General features: G+C 36.7%; 1 protein-coding gene and 1 long non-coding RNA gene across 2 annotated transcripts; both read left to right on the top strand.

Annotated features, from left to right (window-relative positions):
* Window positions 1-356: 356 nt before the first annotated feature.
* Window positions 357-13,168, top strand: LOC140167790 (adhesion G-protein coupled receptor D1-like). The gene is made up of 14 exons (XM_072191083.1): window positions 357-474; window positions 851-931; window positions 4,010-4,109; window positions 4,814-4,953; window positions 6,195-6,261; window positions 6,501-6,618; window positions 6,809-6,879; window positions 7,874-7,991; window positions 8,786-8,889; window positions 10,136-10,241; window positions 10,906-11,126; window positions 11,898-11,964; window positions 12,711-12,799; window positions 13,006-13,168. The coding sequence occupies exons 4-14, from the start codon at window positions 4,884-4,886 to the stop codon at window positions 13,166-13,168; spliced, it is 1,194 nt and encodes a 397-aa protein (XP_072047184.1). The 5' UTR covers window positions 357-474; window positions 851-931; window positions 4,010-4,109; window positions 4,814-4,883.
* A 158-nt stretch (window positions 13,169-13,326) lies between these two features.
* Window positions 13,327-18,505, top strand: LOC140167342 (uncharacterized). Its single transcript, XR_011861041.1, has 4 exons — window positions 13,327-13,415; window positions 16,277-16,340; window positions 17,204-17,298; window positions 18,243-18,505. It is a non-coding gene; the product is annotated as an uncharacterized lncRNA (long non-coding RNA).
* Window positions 18,506-24,654: the final 6,149 nt, after the last annotated feature.

The raw sequence follows: 24,654 nt of genomic DNA, 5'->3' as shown, positions 1-24,654 counted from the left end.
ACCATGTTTTGTACTTTGTTCTCAAACTTACAATAAATGACTTAGGCCATTATCGTAGTAGGGTGACGCACATTGTTAACACCTCACATTTACGAGGCTGACTGCGAGCTTCATGTACATTATATGGCACTCTTTACACGGGACAGAAGGCTTAACTTCTACTCGAAGGAAAAGAGCGGAAGTATGGTATGATTTTTCCCTAAACCAATACCGGAGCCAATACCACAACCCGTCGTTCTCGAGAGGAGCGTAACCTTACCAACACATTCTCTCTCTCTCTATTCGTTTATTCTGCATCAACGTTTCATAAAACGTCTCTTGCTTATTTTATGTTTTACTCTTTAATTGGTAGATTTCTATGCTAATGAAGTTGACCAAGTTTTTGATTCTGCATTGGCATCAGTGAATGCATTCCAACTTCCAATCAACTCGACAAATGAAGAACAGGTTGAACTTCTTGAGGTTCTTGGACACGTAAGTGTAAGACAACACTAGGCCAACATTAGTCTATTTTTTCTCTTACAGTTACATATACGCAACGGTGACCGTCTTGTACGCCTGCGCTCTCTCAAAGAAAATCATATCGACAATCTGAATTTCAACTATATGACGACTCCGATATACATGAGATTTAGCCTCTGTTAAGCTTCACTTGGAAGTAGAAATGATCATATTTTGATATCACATTGCCTGATCTGGCTTTTGTAAGTTCCAATTCAGTGCAGTATTTGGAAAACGTTTGAAATGGTCTGAAAAGAAATAATACCTGAATGTCCTTACAAGTGCAACAGAATACTTTTCAGTGTAGTATAAGCTGCCATTACTCACCATGTTATCTTTTTACTTACAGCAAGTTCTTCTTGACATGAATAATGCCATAGCTCCTCTACGCCCTAATAGCACCAACGATGACACATACGACGGTGGAAAGGTTGGTTTTCCACAAATGACGAGCTCTGTTGCAAAAGCCCTTACATCCACTTTTGGGTGAAATTGAGTTATTGGCATGACATTATAGTGTGGGTGAAAATACACATTTTGGTGGTTGTTTGACCTTCATACCACTTCCCCTTCCGGAGATCTTAGGGCATTCCGGAAATCTGAACATAAAATGAATATAGAAATTTAGGAAAATAATTTCTTGATGTATAATAATAGCCTTGAATGTTCTTTAACTATTAAAACCAAAAGGAACTATTTTGGGGTCACTATGTTGAAAAAAAAATCATTGTAATTAACGAAAGCTGTAGCTTCGGAAATGCTCAAAAACATAATTTTCCCGGATTTAATTAAAATTCATATTTAAAAAAGTAAATGAGATAATTCAATTTTCTTTTTGATTTTGAAAGCATTAGTCAAGTTACATAAAATAGTGCAAACAAATGGGCTCAAATTTGATTGCAAAGGTGGTTTCTAGAAAAGGGGTAAATTAATTTTGTTGCAAAAGCCCTTACATCCACAAAAAGCGCGATATTAAAGAAATGATAAAATAAATAGGAAGGCTTGAAAATTGTACCAAAACTATTCTTTATACCCGCATGCGAAGCATGAACGGGTATATTGCCATTCTATGGTTTCTTCTCCTTCTCCTCCTCCTCCTCTTCCTCCTCCATCAAACACAACATTCTGTCAAGGCTAGCGCTAAAACTACAAGGGCCACAGGGCCCATATGTGGTACACTTATGGGCCCTACCCCGTAAATTTATCCTTTGCCCATCTTGTCCCCAAAGGTCAAAGGTCACGGGCCCCAGGGGCCCAAATGTAAAAATACAAAGCATGCTGTTTCTCATCAAATGAAGCAGCCTCAGGCCCTGAGTTTGTATACTGATAGCCCTAGGGGTACTCTATATATACAAGTATACATGAGCCCCATATGTCACATATTATGGGCCCCAGGGCCCCAAATGTTAAAATAAGGGGCAACAGATTGACAGGGTTAGCGCTAAAACTACAAGGGCCCCAGGGCCCATATGTGATACACTTATGGGCCCAACCCCGTAGATTTATCCTTTGCACATCTTGGCCCCAGAGATAAAAGGTCACGGGCCCCAGGGGCCCAAATGTAAAAATACAAAGCATGCTGTTTCTCATTAAATGAAGCAGCCTCAGGGCCCTGAGTTGGTACACTGATAGATCCAGGGGTACTCTATATATACAAGTATACATGAGCCCCACATGTCATATATTATGGGCCCCAGGGCCCCAAATGTTAAAATAAGGGCAACAGATTGACAAGGCTAGCTATAAAACTACAAGGGCACTAGAGCTCATATGTGGCACATGTATGGGCCCTGAGTTGTAAATTGCCTTTTGCCCATTTTGGCCCCAGATGTTTAAGGCTAGAGGCCCCAGAGGCCCAAATGTTAAAACAAAGGGCCGGTCGTTTCTCAGCAAATAAAGGAGCTACAGGGTTTAGATTTGGTACACTTATAGGTCTTCAGCATTATATTGTTATATGTATTATATGAACCCCATGTGTCACATAATATGGGCCCCAAACGCTAAAACATAGGGCCGGCCGTTACTCCGTAAAGAAAGCAGCTACAGTATCCAGCTTGAGTCTGCTGATAGCACTTGAGAATTATATTTCAACATATGCACATGAGCCCCATAAGTCAAATATTATGGGCCCCGGGGCCCCAAATGTTAAAGCAAAGGCCCGGCCGTTTTTCATCAAATAAAGCAACTTTAGAGCTCAGAGTCTCGACACAGATTGCACCTGAGAATTATATTGTTACATGGACATATGAGCCCCATATGTCACACCATTGGCCCCACGGCCCAAAATGCTAAAACATAGGGCCAGCCGTTACTCAGTAAATAAAGCAGCTACAGTGCCCAGCTTGAGTCTACTGATAGCACTTTAGAATTATACTTCAACATATGTACATGAGCCTCATAAGTCAAAATTATGGGCCCCAGGGCCCCAAATGTTAAAAAAAAGGACCGTCCGTTTATCATCAAATAAAGCAGCTTCAAGGCTCAGAGTTTGTACACAGATTACACCTGAGAATTATATTGTTAATAACACCCATCCCATCCCACCCCATACACGTAGGATTAAACAGATTCACAGACAATAGCGTAATTATAATATAGATAACATTAACGTTAAGGCTGTTCCAGTTAAATTACATACCCATTGGCTGTTCTATTTAATTTACATACTCCCTCTGGAATGGCCACAAAATAGGCTGTTCCATTTAATTTACATACTCCCTCTGAAATGGCTGTTCCATTTAATTTACATACTCCCTCTGGAATAGCTTTCCCCTAATCAAATTGCATATTGTGCATTTCAATAGCGTATAGATGATGATTGGAAATACTATGTGTGAAGCGTTAAGACTTCCATTTAAATTACATACCTTTGGCTGGTCCATTTAATTTACATACTCTCTCTGAAATGGTCCCAAAATAGCTATTCCATTTAATTTACATACTCCCTCTGAAATGGCTGTTCCAATTAATTAACATACTCTCTCTGGAATAGCTTTCCCCTAATCAAATTGAGTATTGTGAATTTCAATCCATCAAATTGCATAGCTTCACTGTGAATTAGAGAGACTGACAACAGCAACCTAAGTCCTCAGCAAATAAGGACTGTAAGTTTGTGTACACCGACAACATGCGGGTATAGCCGTATTTGTGTACAAATATATAGCCTTCTAGTTTAATTTCTATTCATCAACACTTTATCCGAACCCAAATTGAATCAAATCGAACAAGTAATACTTGCACAATTAAAAAAAGCTGTTTTTCTCAAAAAGTCAAAAGTGGATGTAAGGGGTTTTGAAACAAAGCTCTTCAAATATCTAGTTAAAATTCAGAAATTAATTTTCAATTTTATAATCGTTTAAAAATGTTAACCCACAAAATGGTAATGTTATTAGCAAAATTATAAAATATTAATATTATTAATATCCTTGTTATTATTATTGTTGCTGCTCTCTTGCTGATTTACCCTCAATATTCATTGTACCCATAATACACCTGACTATATTTGCAGACGACAATTAACATAGTAGAAGACGCTTCAAACATTGGCGACGCTTTGGCAAGTTTGTTACCTGAAGGAGAGAAGATAAATATATCACAAACGAACTTCGGTACGGCACACGATAATGTAAATCTAATTATTGTTTGATAAGTTTGTTACACATTTAAAGTGTGTATTTATTAATTCTGCGATCTATGATATAATAATCTTATTATTTATGGCTAGTAGATAGTCCGACGTTTTATTCGCTGCAACAAACGTTGTGTTTTCAGCAGCAACATTCGACTATAATTTATAAATATGTATTCATAAATACGCACATGACCCATGGGCACTACATACCAAGACCAGCAAGCGTGACCAATTAACCACTATACAGAAAAGTATAGGAACTCTTTTATACCATCAAATTTAAGTATTATTGAAAAGCAAAATTATCACACATAGAGAAATTCCGAATTTGTAATAATTATGTTATCAACATGATCAATGGCATGAGGATTCGGCCACGCTTGCTGGTCGTGATATGTCGTGCCCATGTGTCACTTGCGTATTTATAAATATAGTGGAAGGTAGCTGGTTATAGTTTATCAAAATAATCCTTTACTAATATTGACCACAAATGCTTACATTTGAGCCAAAGACGTAAATTAACAGAAAGTAATAACATTTTCATATTATTCTGTAAACGGTAGACTAGTCCACAGCATAGGCTAGTATAGGATTATTTGTTTTGGGATATTGATATGACCTTGGGAGACAGTAAATACACGTGTTCTCCTCTTTATTATTGTTACTTTTTTGTTTATACAGATATTGCTGCCATAAGTATTAGCGACGACACACTCAATAACGAAGTGATTTGGAGTCTTCAAATGAGGATATGGACAAAACCAGAGCATTGAAAGCTTCTGTAGCTATCTCGCCAAATGCATTACGCGGATTGCCAGCAGGTAACTAACATACAGTAAAACCAATGATTTTTATTTAACGGATGTATTGGTCGTTTATACAGACCCACTTACGAAAACCCTTGTTATATTACGTTTTCTTTTGTGTGTAAATAGAACAGGAAAAGCCCAGCAAGATGTGATCAGATATAAAGACTGTGTACCCCTTCCCCACAGAAAGTGGCGCTCCGGGATTCCGAAGTTCTACGACCGTCTTTTTCTTTAGGTTTAGGGTTATTGTTATTGTTTGGTTTGGACCTTAAACAGGGCATTATTCTTTAATCGTAGTATAATCATAGTGCACTTACGTCCACGGCGAATTCACCGTGACCTTTCCAGCCATATACACGCTTATTGAAGATTAAACCGATATATGCAGTACTAAACCATTATATAGTAATCTATTGTCCAATGCAAATTTATTACCACCTGATAATATTGATCCAATGAGCGACCGAATTGTCCGCTACGGACGAGTAATCCAATCGATAATGACTCTATTGACATGTACGAACGCAGCCCCACTGACCGAGTTTTGGGATATTTTTCACTGGTTTGCAGCTGTTTGCTGTCATTTACTCATCAAGGCGGAGTACCGTTATTATAAGGACTATGCCAATTATTTAAAGATTGACATGTAGAGAATAAGCCATAATTGATTGACAGAAAGTACTAAATTTGTACCTATGACGGTTTTATGACGCCAATCTTCAAAATACGATCAAAAAAATGGCTGCCCGGTGAAGTAAAATGTGCATTGGAATAACACGGCGAGTTTGGATAGATGATAGGATTTCTTTTTAATAAAATGTATGTTCCCCGTTATTAAAGCTTGTACCGGGTTGAAGATTCAGATATTTGGAAAAGAATAAGTAATTGAAACAGAGAGAAAGTACTAAAATCATAGCTTTTATACTTTTTGATATATGATACTAACTAGTTCATCCGCCAATAGCTACGATACAGCGCTACCAGTAGGGTTTAATTGCCTATTGTGAGTGCCCCTGTGTTGTGTGCATACATGTAGTTAACAATAACTGCATGATGTCCTTTATGTCCATTTGGCAACAGTGACTAAATTGTCGCATTTTCTGTAATAGGCTTATCAACGCAATGTTTCACATTTTATGTTAGAGGTTTATAACGTAATACAGCTCAACAGACTGTCCAGATCACGCCCTGCTTAATATAAGCATAGATTATATAAGTGGTTAAAAGCCTTTTCATTGTTATATTTTATACAGGCCGTAAAACATTAACTGTCACCTACTTTAGTAACTGGGATAAAACCGAAGTTGTCATTGAATTCAGGTATGTAAACGTTACATTTCCTCCAGTGATGACCAACACACAATCAACGGTATTAACTCAAGGTCGTTTGGCTCCTACTTAGAATTGAACTTTTTATGACCTACATGCCTGTTTTTTACGTCGTTAGCAGTATTTTGGATCCATTTGAGATTTGTTTCTGATTTCTTTATGTTTAGCACCAGCAATGTGTTCAGTGTATGTAAAGTTTACCTAACTTTATGTGGATTTTTGTGTTGAAGGGAATATGGTTCAGATGCTAAAGTGCTTACCGAAATAATAAGTGGAATTATCAGCATTCGGATAAAGGTCAACGAATCGACTTACCCTGTTCCGCTTGACTTTCAACTGAAAACTAAGGTATTTGAGAGTACTTGAACGTTTTGTTAAATATTTTCTTTTTAGCAAGTGTAATTCACTTTTGTCCAAGACATCAGACTGCAAACTTTGATTGCCTTCATTAAAGTGTTCGTTATTAAATTTAGTCATCCTATTCTTTATAGTATTTTGTAATTTAATGATAGTATTATTGTCAATATATTTCTTGTAGAAATCGAACACTTCAATGTCATCGACTGTGATGAAAGAAACATATTGCTCTTTCTGGGATGAGAAAACATCGTAAGTATGCACGTGTTATAGTCCACATACCTTCCTCGAGTCAGTAAAGTCTGACCAGATCAGTGGTGTGTAGGAGCGTTAATTTTCATATTCGTAATTTATGGATAATAGGAAGGTTTATTACACAAGAAGCCTGTCATCACGCTGTACGATCTTTGGTCCTGTCGAATAGACTATGCCTATTCGTTACTTTTCAGCGCCAAGGAAGTCGACCTTAAGCGTATTCAGCGCCTGCAGAATAAGGCTGCGCGGTTGGTATTTGCTTGTGGACAGGACCAAAGTTCGTCACAGCTTCTGTGTACTCTTCATTGGCTTCCGGTTACGGACAGAATTAAGTACAAGATTCTGTTATATATCTATAAATGTCTTCATGATCTAGCTCCTAGCTATCTTACCAATGATCTTGTTTAGTACAATGTTTCAGATCAGATGGCTATAGGCGTCGACTCCGTTCTTCCTCTGATTTTACCAGGCTTGTTGTTCTACGCTCGAGGCGTACGGTTGGTGACAAAGCATTCACGTGGTTGGCCCATATCTTTGGAACCAGCTTCCTGTTGGCATCAGAGAGACGGCGTCCGTCCAAATCTTCAAACGCCATCTGAAAACCCATTTATTCCCTAAAGTTTAAAGTGATCACATAGATACGTTTCATATAGCAAGGGCAAATGAATGGTCAATGACTTGTATGCGATAAAGTTCGTGCAGATAGTGTCTAATGTCAAATATTGACAGTCTCACTGACACTGCATATGATATGTTACAAGCATTGTTAGACTAAATCAGTTTAATCGCTTTGGCTGAACAAAAACAGTGAAATGAAATCTATTCCATTAATGGCAATAATCCTCACGCTTAGTCTCATTATGGCATCAGCGCATAAGTGTTTTAGGTAACATGACAGGTAACAAGTCTTGGTTTTTGATCCAACTGAAAAAACCCCATTAAACATACAAATTCAATTTAGTTAGCATTGTAATGTTTGATCTCTTCTTAGAACATTTTCCACAAGTGGTTTATCAAAGGTGAAGGAGGATGATAGCTCCATCTCATGCCATTCAGAACACACAACAAGTTTTGCTATCCTTCTACAAGTAACCGAGCTCCCGACACAGGTAAGCTGGAAGATTATTTCAACTATGTTCTTGATTTTAAATATCTTATTCTGCTGGGGCACAATTCCTTATTCTCACAGCTATGCTCATAGAATTACATTTGAAAGTATTATAGATAAAAAACTGTACTTCCCATCTCAAGGGCAAGTTCTGATGGTTGTTACATACACTAAGCCAAAAAAGAAACTTATAATTTGTCACAAGGTCATATCTTAAAATCCTCTCCATAAAAATGAACAAAAATTGCACACAGGATTACTTCAATACTCTACTCTAAACACTGGTCAGTAACCAAACAGTTGTCCAACTGACATAACAGCAAAATGCACTGACATGCAACACCCTCCTGGACCACATTCACAGCGCAACAGATTTCTTTGGCTGGGTTCCAATTATTCGCCTGTGAATGTGACCCCGGAAGCTGTTCTGTGTCAGTGCATTTTACTGTTGTGTCAGTTGGACAACTGCTTGGTTACTGACACAGAACAGCTTCCGGGGTCACATTCACAGGCGAATAATTGGATCCCAGCCAAAGAAATCTGTTGCGCTGTGAATGTGGTCGAGGAAGGTGGTGCACGTCAGTGCATTTTGTTGTTGTGTCAGTTGGACAACTGCATAGTTAGTGACATGTGTTTAGAGTAGAGTATTAAGGCAATCCTGTGTGTAATTTTGGTTAATTTTGATAGACAGGATTTTAAGATATGCCCTTGTGAAAAATTACAAGTGTCTTTTTTGGCTTAGTGTACTTTCTTTCTACTTTATACTTTATGGATTTTTTTGTGTCTTTTTTTCAGATATCACACAACGATTACAAAATTCTTGACATGTTGACTAATATTCTCAGCTGCGTATCCATCTCCGCCCTATTGATCACTATTGGAATATTCATGATGTTCAGGTTAATTCAAGATTTATGTCTGAAATGTTTAAGAATATGTTTGAAAAGTACAAAAGAATAAGGAAAATATGATACTCATTAAGTAGGGTGACGCTATTCGCCGTAGAAGTGATGATGTAACAGAATCAATTGCCATAGCAGTAGATGAGTACAATTTTGAATATATCGCCCTGCATTACAAGCAGGTTGCACTCATCACCTGTGTATGTCTGCAATCATTGATTGAATACAATACCGCTCTTTGCAAAGATACTAATCTTACAGGTCAGCATGATAGAGTTATTCTATAGAATATGATAAGATCTGATATCTGTTCTTTGACATCTATGGTTCAATGAATAAGGGAGGGCGAGTTAGCGCAGCGGTAATTCCCTCGCTTTGCACCACTGAGGTCCCGGGTTCAAGCCCCGGCGCGGCCCAAGGACTCATGTGCACTTGGTTTATCCCGATTCCATGCTCGCTCTCGCAGGTTTTCTCCGGGATCTCCGGTTTCCTCCCGTATCGCAAAAATCGGTGATTAGTTTGGTTATCAAAAACTTGCTTCACCCAATGGAATTTGGGGAGCTGCACAGATAATTGGTGGATGTTACAATCTAAATGCGGATAGGTGTGCGCCGTTCGGCAGCAACCTAGTTGATGCGATCTGATTGTGATGATTCACCATTGCAGCGAAATTACAGCGCTTTGAGTCATCTAAGATCTGGAGAAAGGCGCTTTATAAATCCAAAATTTATTTTTATTTTTAATAAGTACCGCGTGAATGTTGTACTGCATGGCGACATATTCAAAAATTGTACTCATCTAATGCTATAGAAGTTGTGCATATGACGTATCATTCCGTAAATATGGCGGACTACTCAAAAGCATGATTGCAATCTACCGCGACAGATCGTCTCACACACATAACAAATGCACTACGATCAAATAGGTTGATGACAACATTTGATTGAATGAACTGCACTGCGCCATATTTACAGTGAAAGACACCGGTTCAAATCCTTTGTTTTGAGCCAATCGATAAAAGCATGTTGGGCCTCTATGGTTGATAATCCTGTTACATCATCACTTCTATGGCGAATACACTCTAAGTAGTATCAGTAACGGAGACGTTGTTAGGCTTCACACACTCCCACCCGGGACTCTCACACACACCTACTTACATGTTCTCCATTCGTCAAACGATGGTTCAAGCAGCCTGCTTCTTTTTAGGTAATACTTATATAATATTGATTTGTTTCAATTTCAGGACCCTCCGAACAGCTGAGCGTAATATTATCCATACCAATTTAGCTGTGTCTTTACTTGCTGCCCAGGTTTTATTCCTTATTGGCGTAGACTTGTCGGGAAATAAGGTAGTGAGGCATTTTATTCAGCTTACCTGTCAACTTTTTCTACTTTTTTCTACCTACTTTAAACTATGATATCAAACATAGTTCGAACATCATACCAATACAATTCTTTACAAATCTTTAGTCATACCAAAAAAGTGTTAAGGGGGTTGCCCACTTGAAAACTCATCAGTTTTGACCTATTTGTATACTACCCACGACCGTTTTCTGCCCCGTTTCTTTTCTTTTTCCCATGGAAATCTATGGAAACAAATGTGACTTTAGAACCCTCTTGAAAATACCAACTGATTGTGATTCCCTGATACCAATTGCAGTCTATTCCAGCAGGTGCGAGGCGCAACTTTTCTTCCTCCATTCCGTTTTTTTTCTTTTTCGCCTTTTTCTTCTTTTGCGCCTCTCTGCGTTTGCCGCCCTAGGCGACCACCTTACCTGGCCTAATGGTCGGAACGGCCCTGACAATTAGAATTGATTTCTTGATTACGTGCTATTCAATTGCGACGTAAAATGACAATATCGCATCCGACCCCACCCTGATTCTCTGTGCTAAAATTAATGAATGAGATCAGAATATATTATAGCGAACGAGAAATAAACGCATTGAGGATTGGTCAAAATAGTTTCTATTTTCTCTGAAGAACAAACTCCTAATTCTCTTTATCGCAAACAGTTAACCTGTACAATCATCGCATTGACGCTTCATTACCTCTATCTCGCTGTATTCGGATGGATGCTGGTAGAAGGATTAGATCTGTTTTACAAGATTGTCAAAGTTTATGGCTCCGAGCAGAACCGTCTGCCAATATACCTTGGAATCGGATGGGGAATTCCCATTCCCATCGTAATCGTCAGTGCTGGGATACGGTTCAACTCGTATACGGCGATTAGCAGGTATTTAAGATATAATTCATGTGTTCACCATTATGGGCAAGTCCAGATTAAATTACACAATTTGCTCTGATGGACTCACGATTCATTGTTTTCTGAGTAATACTTTTTATTTCATGCCTTGAATTTTATTGCGTTTTTGTTGACCTAAACTATATTAAATATTGCAGCCATAATAGTGGTTAGTTAGCTAATTATAATACCGTAAAAAATCGATACTAAGCAAATGTGCCTATCAACAAGTTTCACGGACAAGAAAGAAGTTTTTTAATTTACAAATATCTGTGTTACAGATAATTGTAAATTAAAATAAAAATAAAAAAGTTGAACAAACTACCCTACAAATTTGTTCTTGTCCGAGCAACTCGTTAATAGGCACATAAGATGATATAATGCACAATTTACATACCCGCGAGGAATTTAAGATGGTGATACAGTGTTAGTGTCATAAGCAAAATAGTTTTGGGTTTCAAGCAAAACACGTCTAAATCGGCAATATTGGCTTTTTTCATCTATAAACATTGGAACACATGATCCTAAAATTATCACTCTCATGAAGATGGTTCATCGTATCTGAGGCATGAACCAAATTGGGAATGATTTAGCCAACTTTCATCCCCAAAGGTCACGTGGGTTTTAAAAAAAACCACCCTTATAGTTCGCCAAAGTGTACATTGTAGCATTTGAAAAGTGATCAGGAAAAAGCAATACTAGTATCTGCTCACTTAAGTGTGCAAAATGACGACTAAGTGTTTGTTTTATTCCCTGTTTTAGTTGTTGGTTAAATATGACCAATGGAGTTATATGGGCATTTGCGGGACCGGCGTGTATTGTTATTTTGGTGAGTAAACAATGTCTCATTCTTTCTCCTTTTACTTTCTTGTTTCCTCCTTATTCCTTCCTGTTTATATCAATGAAAGCATTGGTCTATTCCAGAAAATAAGTGCACACCCCAATAGAGGAGTAACTTTTCAATTAAAGAAATGTCTGGATTTCAAGTTTGCTTGCCAATGTTATACTAAAAAACTTGGAAATGCAATTAAATGAATGAAACATCGCGGAAATGTCCCAAAATGAGCCCTGGTGGCCATGTGGAGACTGACTGTCAATTACTCTAAAGTGGTTAAACATGTGATTTTCATGTTGCGTTGATTTTAATTGGCTTCGCGCAACTGTATTTTGACCAGGCTCGCAAATAAGAGCCACTGAGTCCTTATTAATGGTCACTTGCCAGTTATTTTACATTTATGGGAGGACAAGATATTAATTTATCTACCAACTATAGCATTTTGGCCAAATACCTCATGCTTTTTAATCTAGTGGCATTTTCCAAACTGTATAATTTATTTTGATACCCACTGTGCTGTGAATTTCGTTCTGTTAACAGATCATAAACACTGATAAATACCAATTTGATTATATTTGTGACAAGCGAATGAACCTGTAAGCTATTTGTTTGCACACTAACATCATGTAGCCAGAGGTTTCCGGTGGTATAAAAATCTCAACTTTCTTTGAGAAAAGTGGAAATGAGGCTATGAATAACGAAATGCCTCTTTAATTAACAATGTCTTCTTATTAACATAGATCAATTCAGTGCTACTTGTTATCATTGGACGTATCATATACCGTTCATCAAGCGCAGTCAACAATATGAACAATACAACTGGATTAAGGTATCAATTATTCTTTTTATCTTTGTAATCATTATTGTCATTACATTGTTGTTATTATTATTAAATCATCCTCATCATTACGCAAGATAGTATCTCTCCTTACATAGCCATTTGTTTGGTATAGTATTCTTTTGTTATATTTCTTTACCTTTGTTGTCAAGAATCTAAATGAAAATAAATTGATATTAAAATTCATTTGCTTTCAGAGCATCATTAAGAGGGGTGTTGATCTTGACACCGCTTCTTGGCAGTACTTGGATATTTGGATTGTTGGCAATTGGCGATGCTGCCGTTATTTTTCAGTATCTTTTCGTTATCTTCAGCTCTCTGCAAGGGTTCTTTATTTTCATGATATATTGTCTTTTTTAATCATGAGGTAAGGACACCGTTCCATCAATTTTTACAAATAACAATAACAATGTATACACACTACAAGCTAATCATGCCTTTATATTAAACCCCTACCCCACGTACACCTCCGCACACAAACCATGATTGTTTAATTATCCAATTTTTTTGTTTATTCAAGGTCCAGTCAGTTGTGAAAGCAGCATTTGGTCGAATTGAATTTGCAGACGATAAAAGGAACATTACAATACCAATAAAGACGGACTCGGTAAATATCATACAAATTTATTATTATGCAAAAAATGTTATAATTTTTTAATATAGTGCTTTATCAGTCCCAGAACAACGCCAAATATGGATTAAAAGACCTTTGACCTTGGATGTACAACAGCATGTTATGATCTAATGGGAAACTGTGCACATCAACAAACACCATTTCTATCAAAAACGCAACGGCCGATATAATTTGAAACCACATAAATTACTAGAGTTGGTTCTTCTCTTGGATTTGGACCAAGATTTAGAATATCGACTGTTGCGTTTTGAAATAAAACAAACCAGAAATTTATCACCCATTGTAAAAGATATGGCACATGTACCGAATACATGTACATACATTGGCTGACCTTGTGGATTTCCTGGCCCAGCCATGCTAACCACATAAGGAGATTATACGATTAACCTAGTGCAGCTATTGTCATAGCAGGGTATTATTATGTAATACTCCTGATCCATATTTGGCACTCTCTTGGACTGTTTATAGTTAAATGCAATACCAGTTACATAATATGTCCAAAAACACCCTCTAAGAAAACTTAGACGTGTGCAACTGTGCATGCTTCTAAGTAACAGCTTAGCAGGGTTTTAGTATGCGCTATCATACTCTATCTATAATGGAATGAGGGCGAATGTGAACCAATAAGGATACAGTTTGACATTTTTAAATATCAAACTGAGAAGTTGCGGTTGGATGCTCTTTATAGAAACTTACAACAAAACGTAATGAAATGAAGCTTATAGTTATTCTTCTTTTACACTGATACTGATACAAATTTGATGTTATTGATCACAATAATAATTTATAATAATTTATTGCTAACACTTGGCATTTTCTCAATGCCAATTTCAGCAAATCGATGTCTGCTTCCTGTAGAGCTGTCGTTGATGGCGCTGTTGTATTTTAAGTCCCTTCATCTCTGTGTATTTTGGTCCTTACTTTTATCCAGATCTCTTCCTTGATCTGTTTCCTATTTCTGTACTGTTTTCTATGTCTTTAATTTTGAAAACTCCTATCCAATTACATGATTATCCTCCTAATCGTAATCGGTTACCGCAGATTTGATTTTCTTCCCTGTAATGGAGGCATATCTTTTGTGATCTGACGAGTGCTCTGTTAGAAGCCTTATCATCAGTCTAGTGCCGATTTGATATTTCTCTTAAGACTTGTCAAAATTGATGCAGGTATCCCATTTGTCTTTTGAATGAAACAAAATATTTCTAAGTGTACGGTGTGGCTTAAGGGGCGGGCTTTAAAAGTGACGATTCACTTCCCAGTTTTCCGATAAAATAATATATATTTTAAAAAGTAAAATCGCAGTTTAAAGCCATATTATAACATTTCTGTAAAAAATAGATTAGTAATTAATAAAATGTTAGCTTTTACTGTCAGATATTAATTTTTCGAACATAAAATTGAATTTTACCAGCGCCATGCATGTTACTCCCGCGGTTTGTAATACGGTACGATATGTATCCCGCACGACGTGTTTACTGTGCATACGTGTTCGACTAATATTTCCATCGAACGGTTCCATCGTTTTATTCAAAATCTCGGATTTTGGCACCTAAAGTCTTGATTGACTAAAGTACATTACAATCGTGTAAAAACCAGAATTAAAAAAATATTAGGGCGTTCTCCTCACAAATGTTATAATATGGTTTAACAAATAAGGTTTATAACGAAAGCCACTTTTGGGGGTAATTACTGTATCGTTATAGCAGGTCTGTTGCCAAGTTCATACCCATTTTGGGCTCTGGAAATGCATATTTCGGTTTTATCGATTATCCGGATACTTATATTGTTGATATACCTAGTTTTATCCTTGATTAACATTTAATTACATTTGATGCGTAGAGAATGTTGGACTCAGTAGATAAGGTTCTTAGTATGTGATGAAAGTTCACTTGTGGCATACCGTTATCGATTAACACTGATGGGTAGTGACTGTTGGCAACCGACGCTAGGAAGTTGATCTTAGAGTTCCCTGTTGGTTTTCCTTCAAGGGATTTTTCATCAAATATGTGAGATAGTTGGTACTGTCCTTCGTCTAAATCAGAATGGTTCCAGAAATGATAATGGCCGTAGTTTCACTTTAAACTCAAGCTACTTCGTGAATGTGTGACAGTTTGGAACGCAGAAAGTTCTAAATTCATTTTTTTTCTACTAGCAATGCAAACCTATGGCAGATTTGGCTGGTTTGTGATAAAATTTGAGGCCGTGCTATTTTTCACCCAGAAGTGGCACTGACGTCAATACAGTGCGAATTTTGGCGCAGCCTCAAATCGCTAGCGTTCGGTCAAAGCGCTGTTGTACACACGCACGCGCTTATAGATGCGCGAGCGAAACAGCTGCTTCAACGCGTTGACGTCACTGTCACATCAGGGTGAAAAATGGTATAGGTAATAGATAACTATGAAACTTCAAACTCGTCCTCGATAAAGGGATGAGAACCAAAACATTTTTTTTTTTTCGGCCTTATATTTATGCACAATCAAACATACATTTTGTGTGAGTACATCCCGGGAATGCATCCAAAGTTGGCCATATTTTATGATATTATGAACAAAAACTTTGATCCGCTGCAGATTTGTGAATATCGCGGTCAATTGCACCTCATAGGTCTTCTTTGCTTTTAAGTTGAAGAACGTGTGCAAATAACCCATATTATAGAATCATATATTGGACAGATTGTTTAAGTTTAAAAACACGCCCCATCAAATTTTAACCATGATTTTATCCACAAAAAAAACAAAACACCAAAAACCCCGTAACATATCATTTTGCATTCTAGAAACATTTATCCATTATTATTATAAGGATGTTTCGTATCATTATCTTATTTTATTTAGAACAAAGAAACTACACTAACACGTGTGCTCAATGATGAAATGCAAATGCGAACTGCTCAGTTTTGTAAGTTGATACTTCTTTGGTCTTCTTCTTCTTTAAAAATATATTAAAATATAGAAAAAGGAATCATAAACAGTTTGGGTAAGATGGGCAATGGCCATATCAGTAGAATGATTAGCGCGAAAGCCAAACTGGTTATCGTGAAGAAAAATGCTTTTGCTGAATTGAGAGCAGTTTAAGAACTTTACCTACAAGTGAATATCAATATGCTTAACTTCATTTCATTGATTACATTGATTCCTTTGACCCCAAATAAGCTGTAAAATCACTAAATATGATTTTGGACACATAAACACAATAATTCATCTGTATGCTTGAAAAACTCAAAATGTGATTAAAAACCGCAACATGTTTTATCTATTAGAAGTTTTGACGTTCTTTGCGCAACGAAAACGTATATTTCTTTGGAAATTGTATGGTTTATTTTCAATTGAGTTCTTCCGGCAAATAACTGTTCCTCTTACTCTTTTCTAAATTTTACTTATCTTTTTTGACCCAAATCATAAGGTAAATAAACTTTTATAAAGAGTGCTTGCATCTAAACCACTATACATGTTCTTACACCGCAATTCGCCACACTGAAATGTTTCTAAAAAACGTTTGTTTTTAGAATAACATGGATGCTAAATTTAATGCACAGGCTAGGGAAGCCTAATTACATAAATAGTCGAGTAGGGGGGATTATTACTACTATAATTACTATTGTTATTTATTATTATTATTATTATTATTATTATTATTATTATTATTATTATTATTATTATTATTATTATTATTATTGTTGTTGTTGTTGTTGTTGTTGTTGTTGTTGTTGTTGTTGTTGTTGTTGTTGTTGTTGTTATAAAATAATATTTTTATGTATACAGCTCAAACTGTTAACGAGGACGGAACGTTGCCTGGTACTAGCCACGTGACTCTGGACAAACCTAGCACACCATTACACAACGAACAACTAGAAACGGTGAGTGAAAAAAGTATACCATTTTGATCCTTTTTTTTCCAAATGTCATATACCATTACACGAAGGTCATTCAAAAAGATCTGCCTCCACCCTCATCTCTCAGCTTCTATAACCAGCCGATTCATATTTTCCTTTCCATCCTTGTTTTAATATAGGTTTCCCTTTATAAAACCAAGACTCAGAAGTTAGTCACTTTAGATGGATTAAATTGAAGCCCGAATAAGGAAAAATAGGGTTAAATAACAAAAATAACTACACCAACAAAAATCGTTGAATTTTTAGCAACAACAAAAAGAAAAGAAAAGTAAATAAAAGCACATAAAACTGTAATCAACTTTAATGTTTTGTTTAAAATACCAAAGGACATTTATGCGCTTCTGTACATGTATTGGGAAATGGGCTAAGTGGGAGTATATAAAACCTGCTTGGGAAATGGCACTTGGTATTTGAATACCAAGGAACTAATGTGAAAATAGCAGGTGATAAGAAATGAATGGGTGTTTTTATTTTTGTACTTTCAGCTCTGAGACAGAACGTAATAGTAATTTCATACAGATGGTCCCACAGCAGATTCTGAAAGACCATACGAGTATAAATTAATTATGTAGTGTAGTGGTCTCACCACTGTGGCTGGGGTTCAATTCCCCGCTGTGCTATATGTGAATTTGGTTGTCGATCCATGCTTATCCTCGCAGGTTTTTCTCCGGGTGCTCTGGTTTTCCTCCTGCATCTAAAATCGTACCTCTTCCCATATCCCTGTCCCGTCATATCCGGATAGCATCCCTTGAATTTAGTTGCCTCTGAACACTAATTGGGGTTAGCCTGGCTTCGGCCGAATGTTTTAAATAAATAAATAAGACTAAATAAAAACTGAATGTATAATATTAATATTATTACTAATAACATTACTATCATTATTATTATTATAAAATTTTATCTTGTAGATTCATTTGGATACCAAGATGCCCGAAGTGGAATAGTATAGAGGATTGATTGATGAGCCTTTCTACCGGTTGAACCCAGGTCGATTCACAGAAGAGGACCTTAGGTCACGAATATAGACGAGGGGCCCATTTTTAAAATCACGTGTTTATCCTCCCTTCAATTTCAATACCACACCCTTTCTGGTCGGGAATTGTTCAACCGAAGAAAAGGATTATCAATCAATATTTCAAAGGTGCTTTCCGACTAGGAAAAGCAAAAACATGAACAAAATAGTGGTTTGTTTCAAGAACCTTTGTAAATATGTATAAATACTTAAAAGCTATTTAGTTATATAAAAATAATGATAAAAAATAATAGTAATTCACATTGTTCATGATTGGTCGATTGAATGCTCCTTTTAACGACTATTGCAATTTATTCTTACACTAGCCAATACCATAATCAAATTCCATTTCACTGTACAAATTCAAATTATATGATATTATACACAAATCCGTTTTATTTCAAAGTATTGCTTTAATTATGAAATATTAAAGCTCTATTTTATTGTCTATACTATAATAAAAAACGGACTCAATATACAGTAAGCAAAAGAATTAAATTACCAGTTATGTTCACCCCTGTATATTCTAAACAAATACAAATGTCAACATGAAAACTCTTTACCACGTTTTGGTTGCTTGCATAAGATATCGTTTGCTGAAGGCATTGTCCCCCATCAGTGGAGGTCTGCAATTGTTATCCCGGTTCCAAAACAATATCCCCCTTGTATTGACAAACTTAGACCCATATCATTGACTGATATATTTGCTAAAATTGCTGAGGGTTTCATCTCTAAATGGATTCTTGAGGATATTGCTGACAATATTGACATAAACCAGTTTGGTAACATCAGTGGCATTTCTACATCTCATTATCTGATTAATCTTATTCATACAATGTTCCTTGGTTCTGATTCACCTCAAAATATAGGCACTGTGGTCCTTACTGACTTCTCCAAGGCCTTTGACCTTGTTAATCATAATATTGCGATTGACAAGTTATTGGCCTTGGGTGTCAGGGGCCATAGTGCCTTGGGTCATCAATTTTCTCAGTGACCGTCGTCAATGTGTAAGATATAATAAAACATTGTCCGATTATGCTCAGTTGCATGCAGGTGTTCCTCAGGGCACCAAAATTGGCCCTATCACCTTCCAGGCGGTCATCAATGATGCGGCTCAGGGCTGCTGCTCTCATTACTGGAAATATGTTGATGATCTTACCTTTGCGGAGAACCGCAACTGTAATGAGGGCAGCAGTCTTCAGGCTGATCTTGATGAGTTCCTGGATTGGTCCTTGAGAAATCAACTTAAATTAAATCCTGACAAATGCCAAGCTATTTACATCTGTTACATGAGAAATCCACCTCCACTCACTGGCCTTAAAATTGGTAACGCTTCTCTGAAGTATGTTCATCATGCCAAAGTTCTTGGTATTTACATCCAGGCGGATCTCAAATGGGATACTCAAGTTAATCATATATGTCAAAATGCAAACAAAAGATCGTTTATTCTTAGTAAGTTAAAACGTTTTGGTTTCAACACCACTGAATTGATCACCATTTATTCTTGTTATGTTCGCCCTCTCCTGGAATATGCCGATGTGATCTGGCATTCTTTTCTTACTGCCAAACAAGCCTTGATGATTGAACGTATCCAGAAGAGGGCCTGCAAGATTATATTAGGTTATAACAAGTTCATTTCTTACAAACATGCTCTCAGCACTTGCAACTTGGACCCCCTTTCCACTAGGAGGGAAAGTCACTGCCTTACTTTTGCTCAGTCGCTTCCATCATGTGAACGCACTAGTGGGCTTCTCCCTCGTAGAAGGAAGGAGGTCCATGGTAGGAGTCTCAGGAATGATGATGAGTTTTCCAGGCTGACAATGCGCACTGAAAGATTCGCCAACAGCCCGGTACCCTACTATATCCATCTTCTCAATAAGTAGGTTGTCTCGCCTCTGGCTTCCATTCTCTTCATTCTCCTCAGACTCCATCCAAAGTTTTTTTTTTTTTTTTTTTTATTGCTCACATTTTGATATGTCTCTTCTAATTGGTCTGTTTTTGTATAATCTTGTATTTATGTATATTTATATTTATATTGTATTTTTGTTAAACGGTACTCAATTCAGCCTTTGGCTGCGATGCATCTGTTTAATAAAACCTAAACCTAAACCAAAATATTCTTGCTAGCTCTTTTCGCTGGTAGTCATGGTGGTGTGCACATCGTATTTAATTTTGCGCTGCTTTATTACCACGTATAATTTTCTTAATGAATAAAGTGTACTCTCACAAATAATCAAATTATGTGTATCTTTATTAACCGACGCAAATATGCAGCAATATATAATAATATCTATACATAGACTCCGCGCCTAGCTTAATTTTCTTAAGTGCCCCCTTTTCTCTTTCGTTCGCCGAATAGACACATTCCAGAAACCCTCAGTATACATGTATGAAAATATCTACGTAGACTCACGTCATAACGGTTATTATCTAAATTGCCACACCCAGCATAATTTTCTTGCCAGCTCTTGTTCTCTTCAGTTTTTGCTGGTAGTCATGGTGTGTGTACATCGTATTTAATTTTGCGCTACCTTTGTTTTGCCACCATGTATAATTACACTAACGAATAAAGAGTATACACTCAAAGATTTGCAGTTAATTTCACCTTCGGATATTGGACTAGTATTAATTTCAATTCACATAACAATTATGATTTTCAACATTATTTAATATTTTAGTCGGCTTTGTCACATGAATCTACGCCTTGTTCACTTTCTTCAATGCTTCTACTGCCGTCCTTTCCTCAAAGTCCTGAACGCCATGTCACTGGCGTACCAGATACCAGGGGTCAGATATCAGGGTAGGGAAATCTTGTTAACGTTCAAGTTTATGGGACAACTGCGCGTATCGCTCATGCGAAACTTGTTATACTATTTTAGCCCCTTAGGTTATTTCGTTATTTATAAAAAAAACAAATCCGCACCTTTCTGAAAGTTGTACGATTATTGCTACGTATATTGGCGGTGGTAATAGCGTGTACATCGTATTTAATTACCTTTGTTTTGCACCATATGTGTAATTACATTAACGAAGAAATGATATACACTCACAAATAATATCTATACATAGACTCCCTTCATATAAATTATCTAAAGTACCACACCTAGCGTCATTTTCTATTAAGTATTCTTTTCACTTTTATCTTTCGTCGAATAGACACATTACCGAAATCCTTAGGGTGAAACTCCTACGTTATCACAGTCATGTTCACGCGCCTTTATTATAGTCGAACGTGAGTACTGACGATGTTCACTTCGACGATGACGTAGTTTCGGTTGCTTGCATAGGATATTCTTGCCAGCTCATTTCGCTAGTAGTCATGGTGTACATTGTATGTACTTTTGTGCTGCCTTTGTTTGCCACCATGTATAATTACATTACCGAACAGAAATACACTCACTCACAGATGATAAAAACCAAAAAAAAGTCTGTGTATCGTTATGAACCGAAACTAATATGCACCAATATATAATAATATCTATTCATAGACTCCCATCATAACGAACACTATCTAAAGTGCCATGCCTAGCATAATTTTCTTAAGTGCTCCCTTCACTTTTCTCTTTCGTCGAATAGACACATTCCCGAAATCCTTTGAGACAAACTCCTACGGAGTTACCACATATTCATGCACGCGCACGTGAGTACTGACAATGTTCACATCGACAATGAAGTTGCTTTGGTTGCTTCCATAGGATTTCGGGAATTGGCGACATCTTTTAGTCAATTGTGTAAATCGTTATCGCGTTTCTCTTTACACACCGGTGATATATACTTTGATGTGTAAGCATATTATTGGATAGAGACTCTTAAATTTTTTGAATGACCTCCGTATAATGGTATATGACATTTAGAAGGATAACACTTCTCATGATACACCACAACAAGGTTTGCTTAGAATTTGTTTCGGAATCGCAGTATAAACAACCCTGGTGTTCACACCGTGAAGAAATAGTTAAAAGAAAGTTTGGATAAGAGGAACCGACAAGGTATGTGGTATGTTATTCCGCACTGTTTTTCCTAAGCCTTTTAGAGCATTTTTATTTAGAAGGCGACTCGCTCATGAATATGTGCTAAAAAATCGCACGACCCATCTCGGCTTAACAAAATTTGCTTGCCCGCATATCAGCTGGCCAAAAATTCTTTCCGTCAATTTTACTACCCCAGGGTCATAACTAGTGCACAGTCCCTAATCATAGAACTCCCGCAACCACATGGTTAAGGCGCAAGTCTCGTAAAACTGAGGTCATGTGTTCAATTCCTGCGCGGATCAATTTTCCTGTTTCCTCCTGTGATAATTGCTCGACGACAGAACTGATAAAATATCATCATAGCTTGTTTCATTCGTTGTTCTGTTTGTCTCAGGACAAATAAAATTAAAATGGAGTCTTCAACATAATTTATTCTCTAAGCGTATGAATATAATAACTATAACAAAGCGAAAACACAATATTTTTTAATAGTACAATGTATTTTCGCATCAGCTGTTTTAGCTATCATATTGGCTTCTGTTATTAAAAGAAATTCCGCAGTTGAATCAAACTCTATGCTTTGAATGCAATCACATTGAATATTATTATATCTTGATTTTATTGTAGATCATTATTCGATGTGGCATGAAGCTAAATCAATAGCGAGTGTTGGCAAGTTCTTCCTTAGACCTTGATTTAGTCATCATAGCTATTTGCTGGAATCTTCATGATCTTTCAAGACGCACATATATATGACTTTACCTAAACCATGGGCCGGCATAAATGAATAACTGATCAAATTACCGCAAATGATTAATTAATTTTGCCAGTCCTGTAAGTATCCATATTAAACAAACATGTTATGTATTTTCCGAGCAAGTTCAAATATTATTAGGTAAATTTTTAGTAAGCTAGCCCAATCTGAGGTAACGGGCAGGAGTTTATAACAAACTCGTACAAGTGTAAACCCTGAAGAGCAACATGAAGATTCACGTACAATTACTACCTGTGGCATCCGTTGTGCTTTGGAAATTATATTTCAATGGTCATCTTACTACTGCAAACATTACTGTTGATCCTCTATGGGATGATGGTTCTACTACATGTGGTATTCAGGAAGCTGGTGACATCAGTGAAGCGATCACATTTCAAGGCAGCCATGGCCACACCTGTAGTCTTCGCCTCGATGCTCATTTGGAAAATACTTCATTCTTGCAAGTGGAAATACCAGGCAGTCTAGATTCATTTTTTCTTTATATAGAAAGAACGGGTTCTAATTGTACGAATAAGTATGTTGTTTTAGAACAATCTGACTGAGTTAGTAATTTTGTATGTTCAAAATTGCAGGATTAATTGAGAGGCAGGAAATTAATATCACAATCACTCGACTTTCAAAAAATTAATGTTCGGGCTGAATCCGCGCTAGACTGCCCAGAACATGTAACAGCAACCATTTCTCTAACGTAAATAGTAGGTCTGTATTTGCAAATGTCAAAGGGTATAAAAGATCAAATTACATGCAGTGAAGAAACAGGTACGGATGAATGCAAGATAGAGTTCGAAAAGTGCAATGCAACTCTGGGCTACAGAAAGTATCATTGCAATGTTTAGTTCACAGTGGTAACGAGAATCAGGATTTCAAAATGTTTGTAAACTTGCCAACCGATAATATTAGAGCTAAATATGGCATAATAATATTATAAAGTTTGAGCAAGATGCATTATAGAGGAATTTACTAGGATCACCACATTGAATGTATCAAACAATCTATTGAAAATATTTCCGGTACAAATTTTTAGAGATCTTGGACATTTATATCATTTACTTCTTTCTGATAACCGCTTATCTGAACTCAATGAAGACGTTTTCAAAAGTTTGCCCAACTTACGATCTCTAAGCATTGCACAAAATGCTTTGACAAATTACCAGAGCGATTGTTTAGGAATGTGAGTCTAATATTAACCTTAGACCTATCAAACAATGTGTTGGTGTTTCTAAATCGAAGTATTTTTTGAGTTGTCCAGTTTTATGTGTTGTCCACTTTGTTTTGTGTTTATCTTATTTAAACACTTAACGGGTTGATATTTGAGCTAAAATAGACATAATATTCTGACGTGACTACCAAATGATATGTTTCGTGATTTGTTTAACATGTTTGAGACGCTGGTTTATCGCTGGTTTTACAACAGATTATCTTATTTAAACGCGGGTTCGTTCTTGGAATTTAGTGACATAATGAGGCTAAAATAGACCAATAACTTGCTAAAACATTGCATGTTAACATATTTCAAACATTACACAACCTTAGAACTTAATCTCACTACGAATAATTTGTCA

Source organism: Amphiura filiformis, chromosome 13, assembly GCF_039555335.1.
Source record: "Amphiura filiformis chromosome 13, Afil_fr2py, whole genome shotgun sequence".
Classification (NCBI taxonomy): Eukaryota; Metazoa; Echinodermata; class Ophiuroidea; order Amphilepidida; family Amphiuridae; genus Amphiura; species Amphiura filiformis.
The sequence above is the reverse complement of the archived record's forward strand: the minus strand, read 5'-3'. Positions and strand labels throughout refer to the sequence as shown.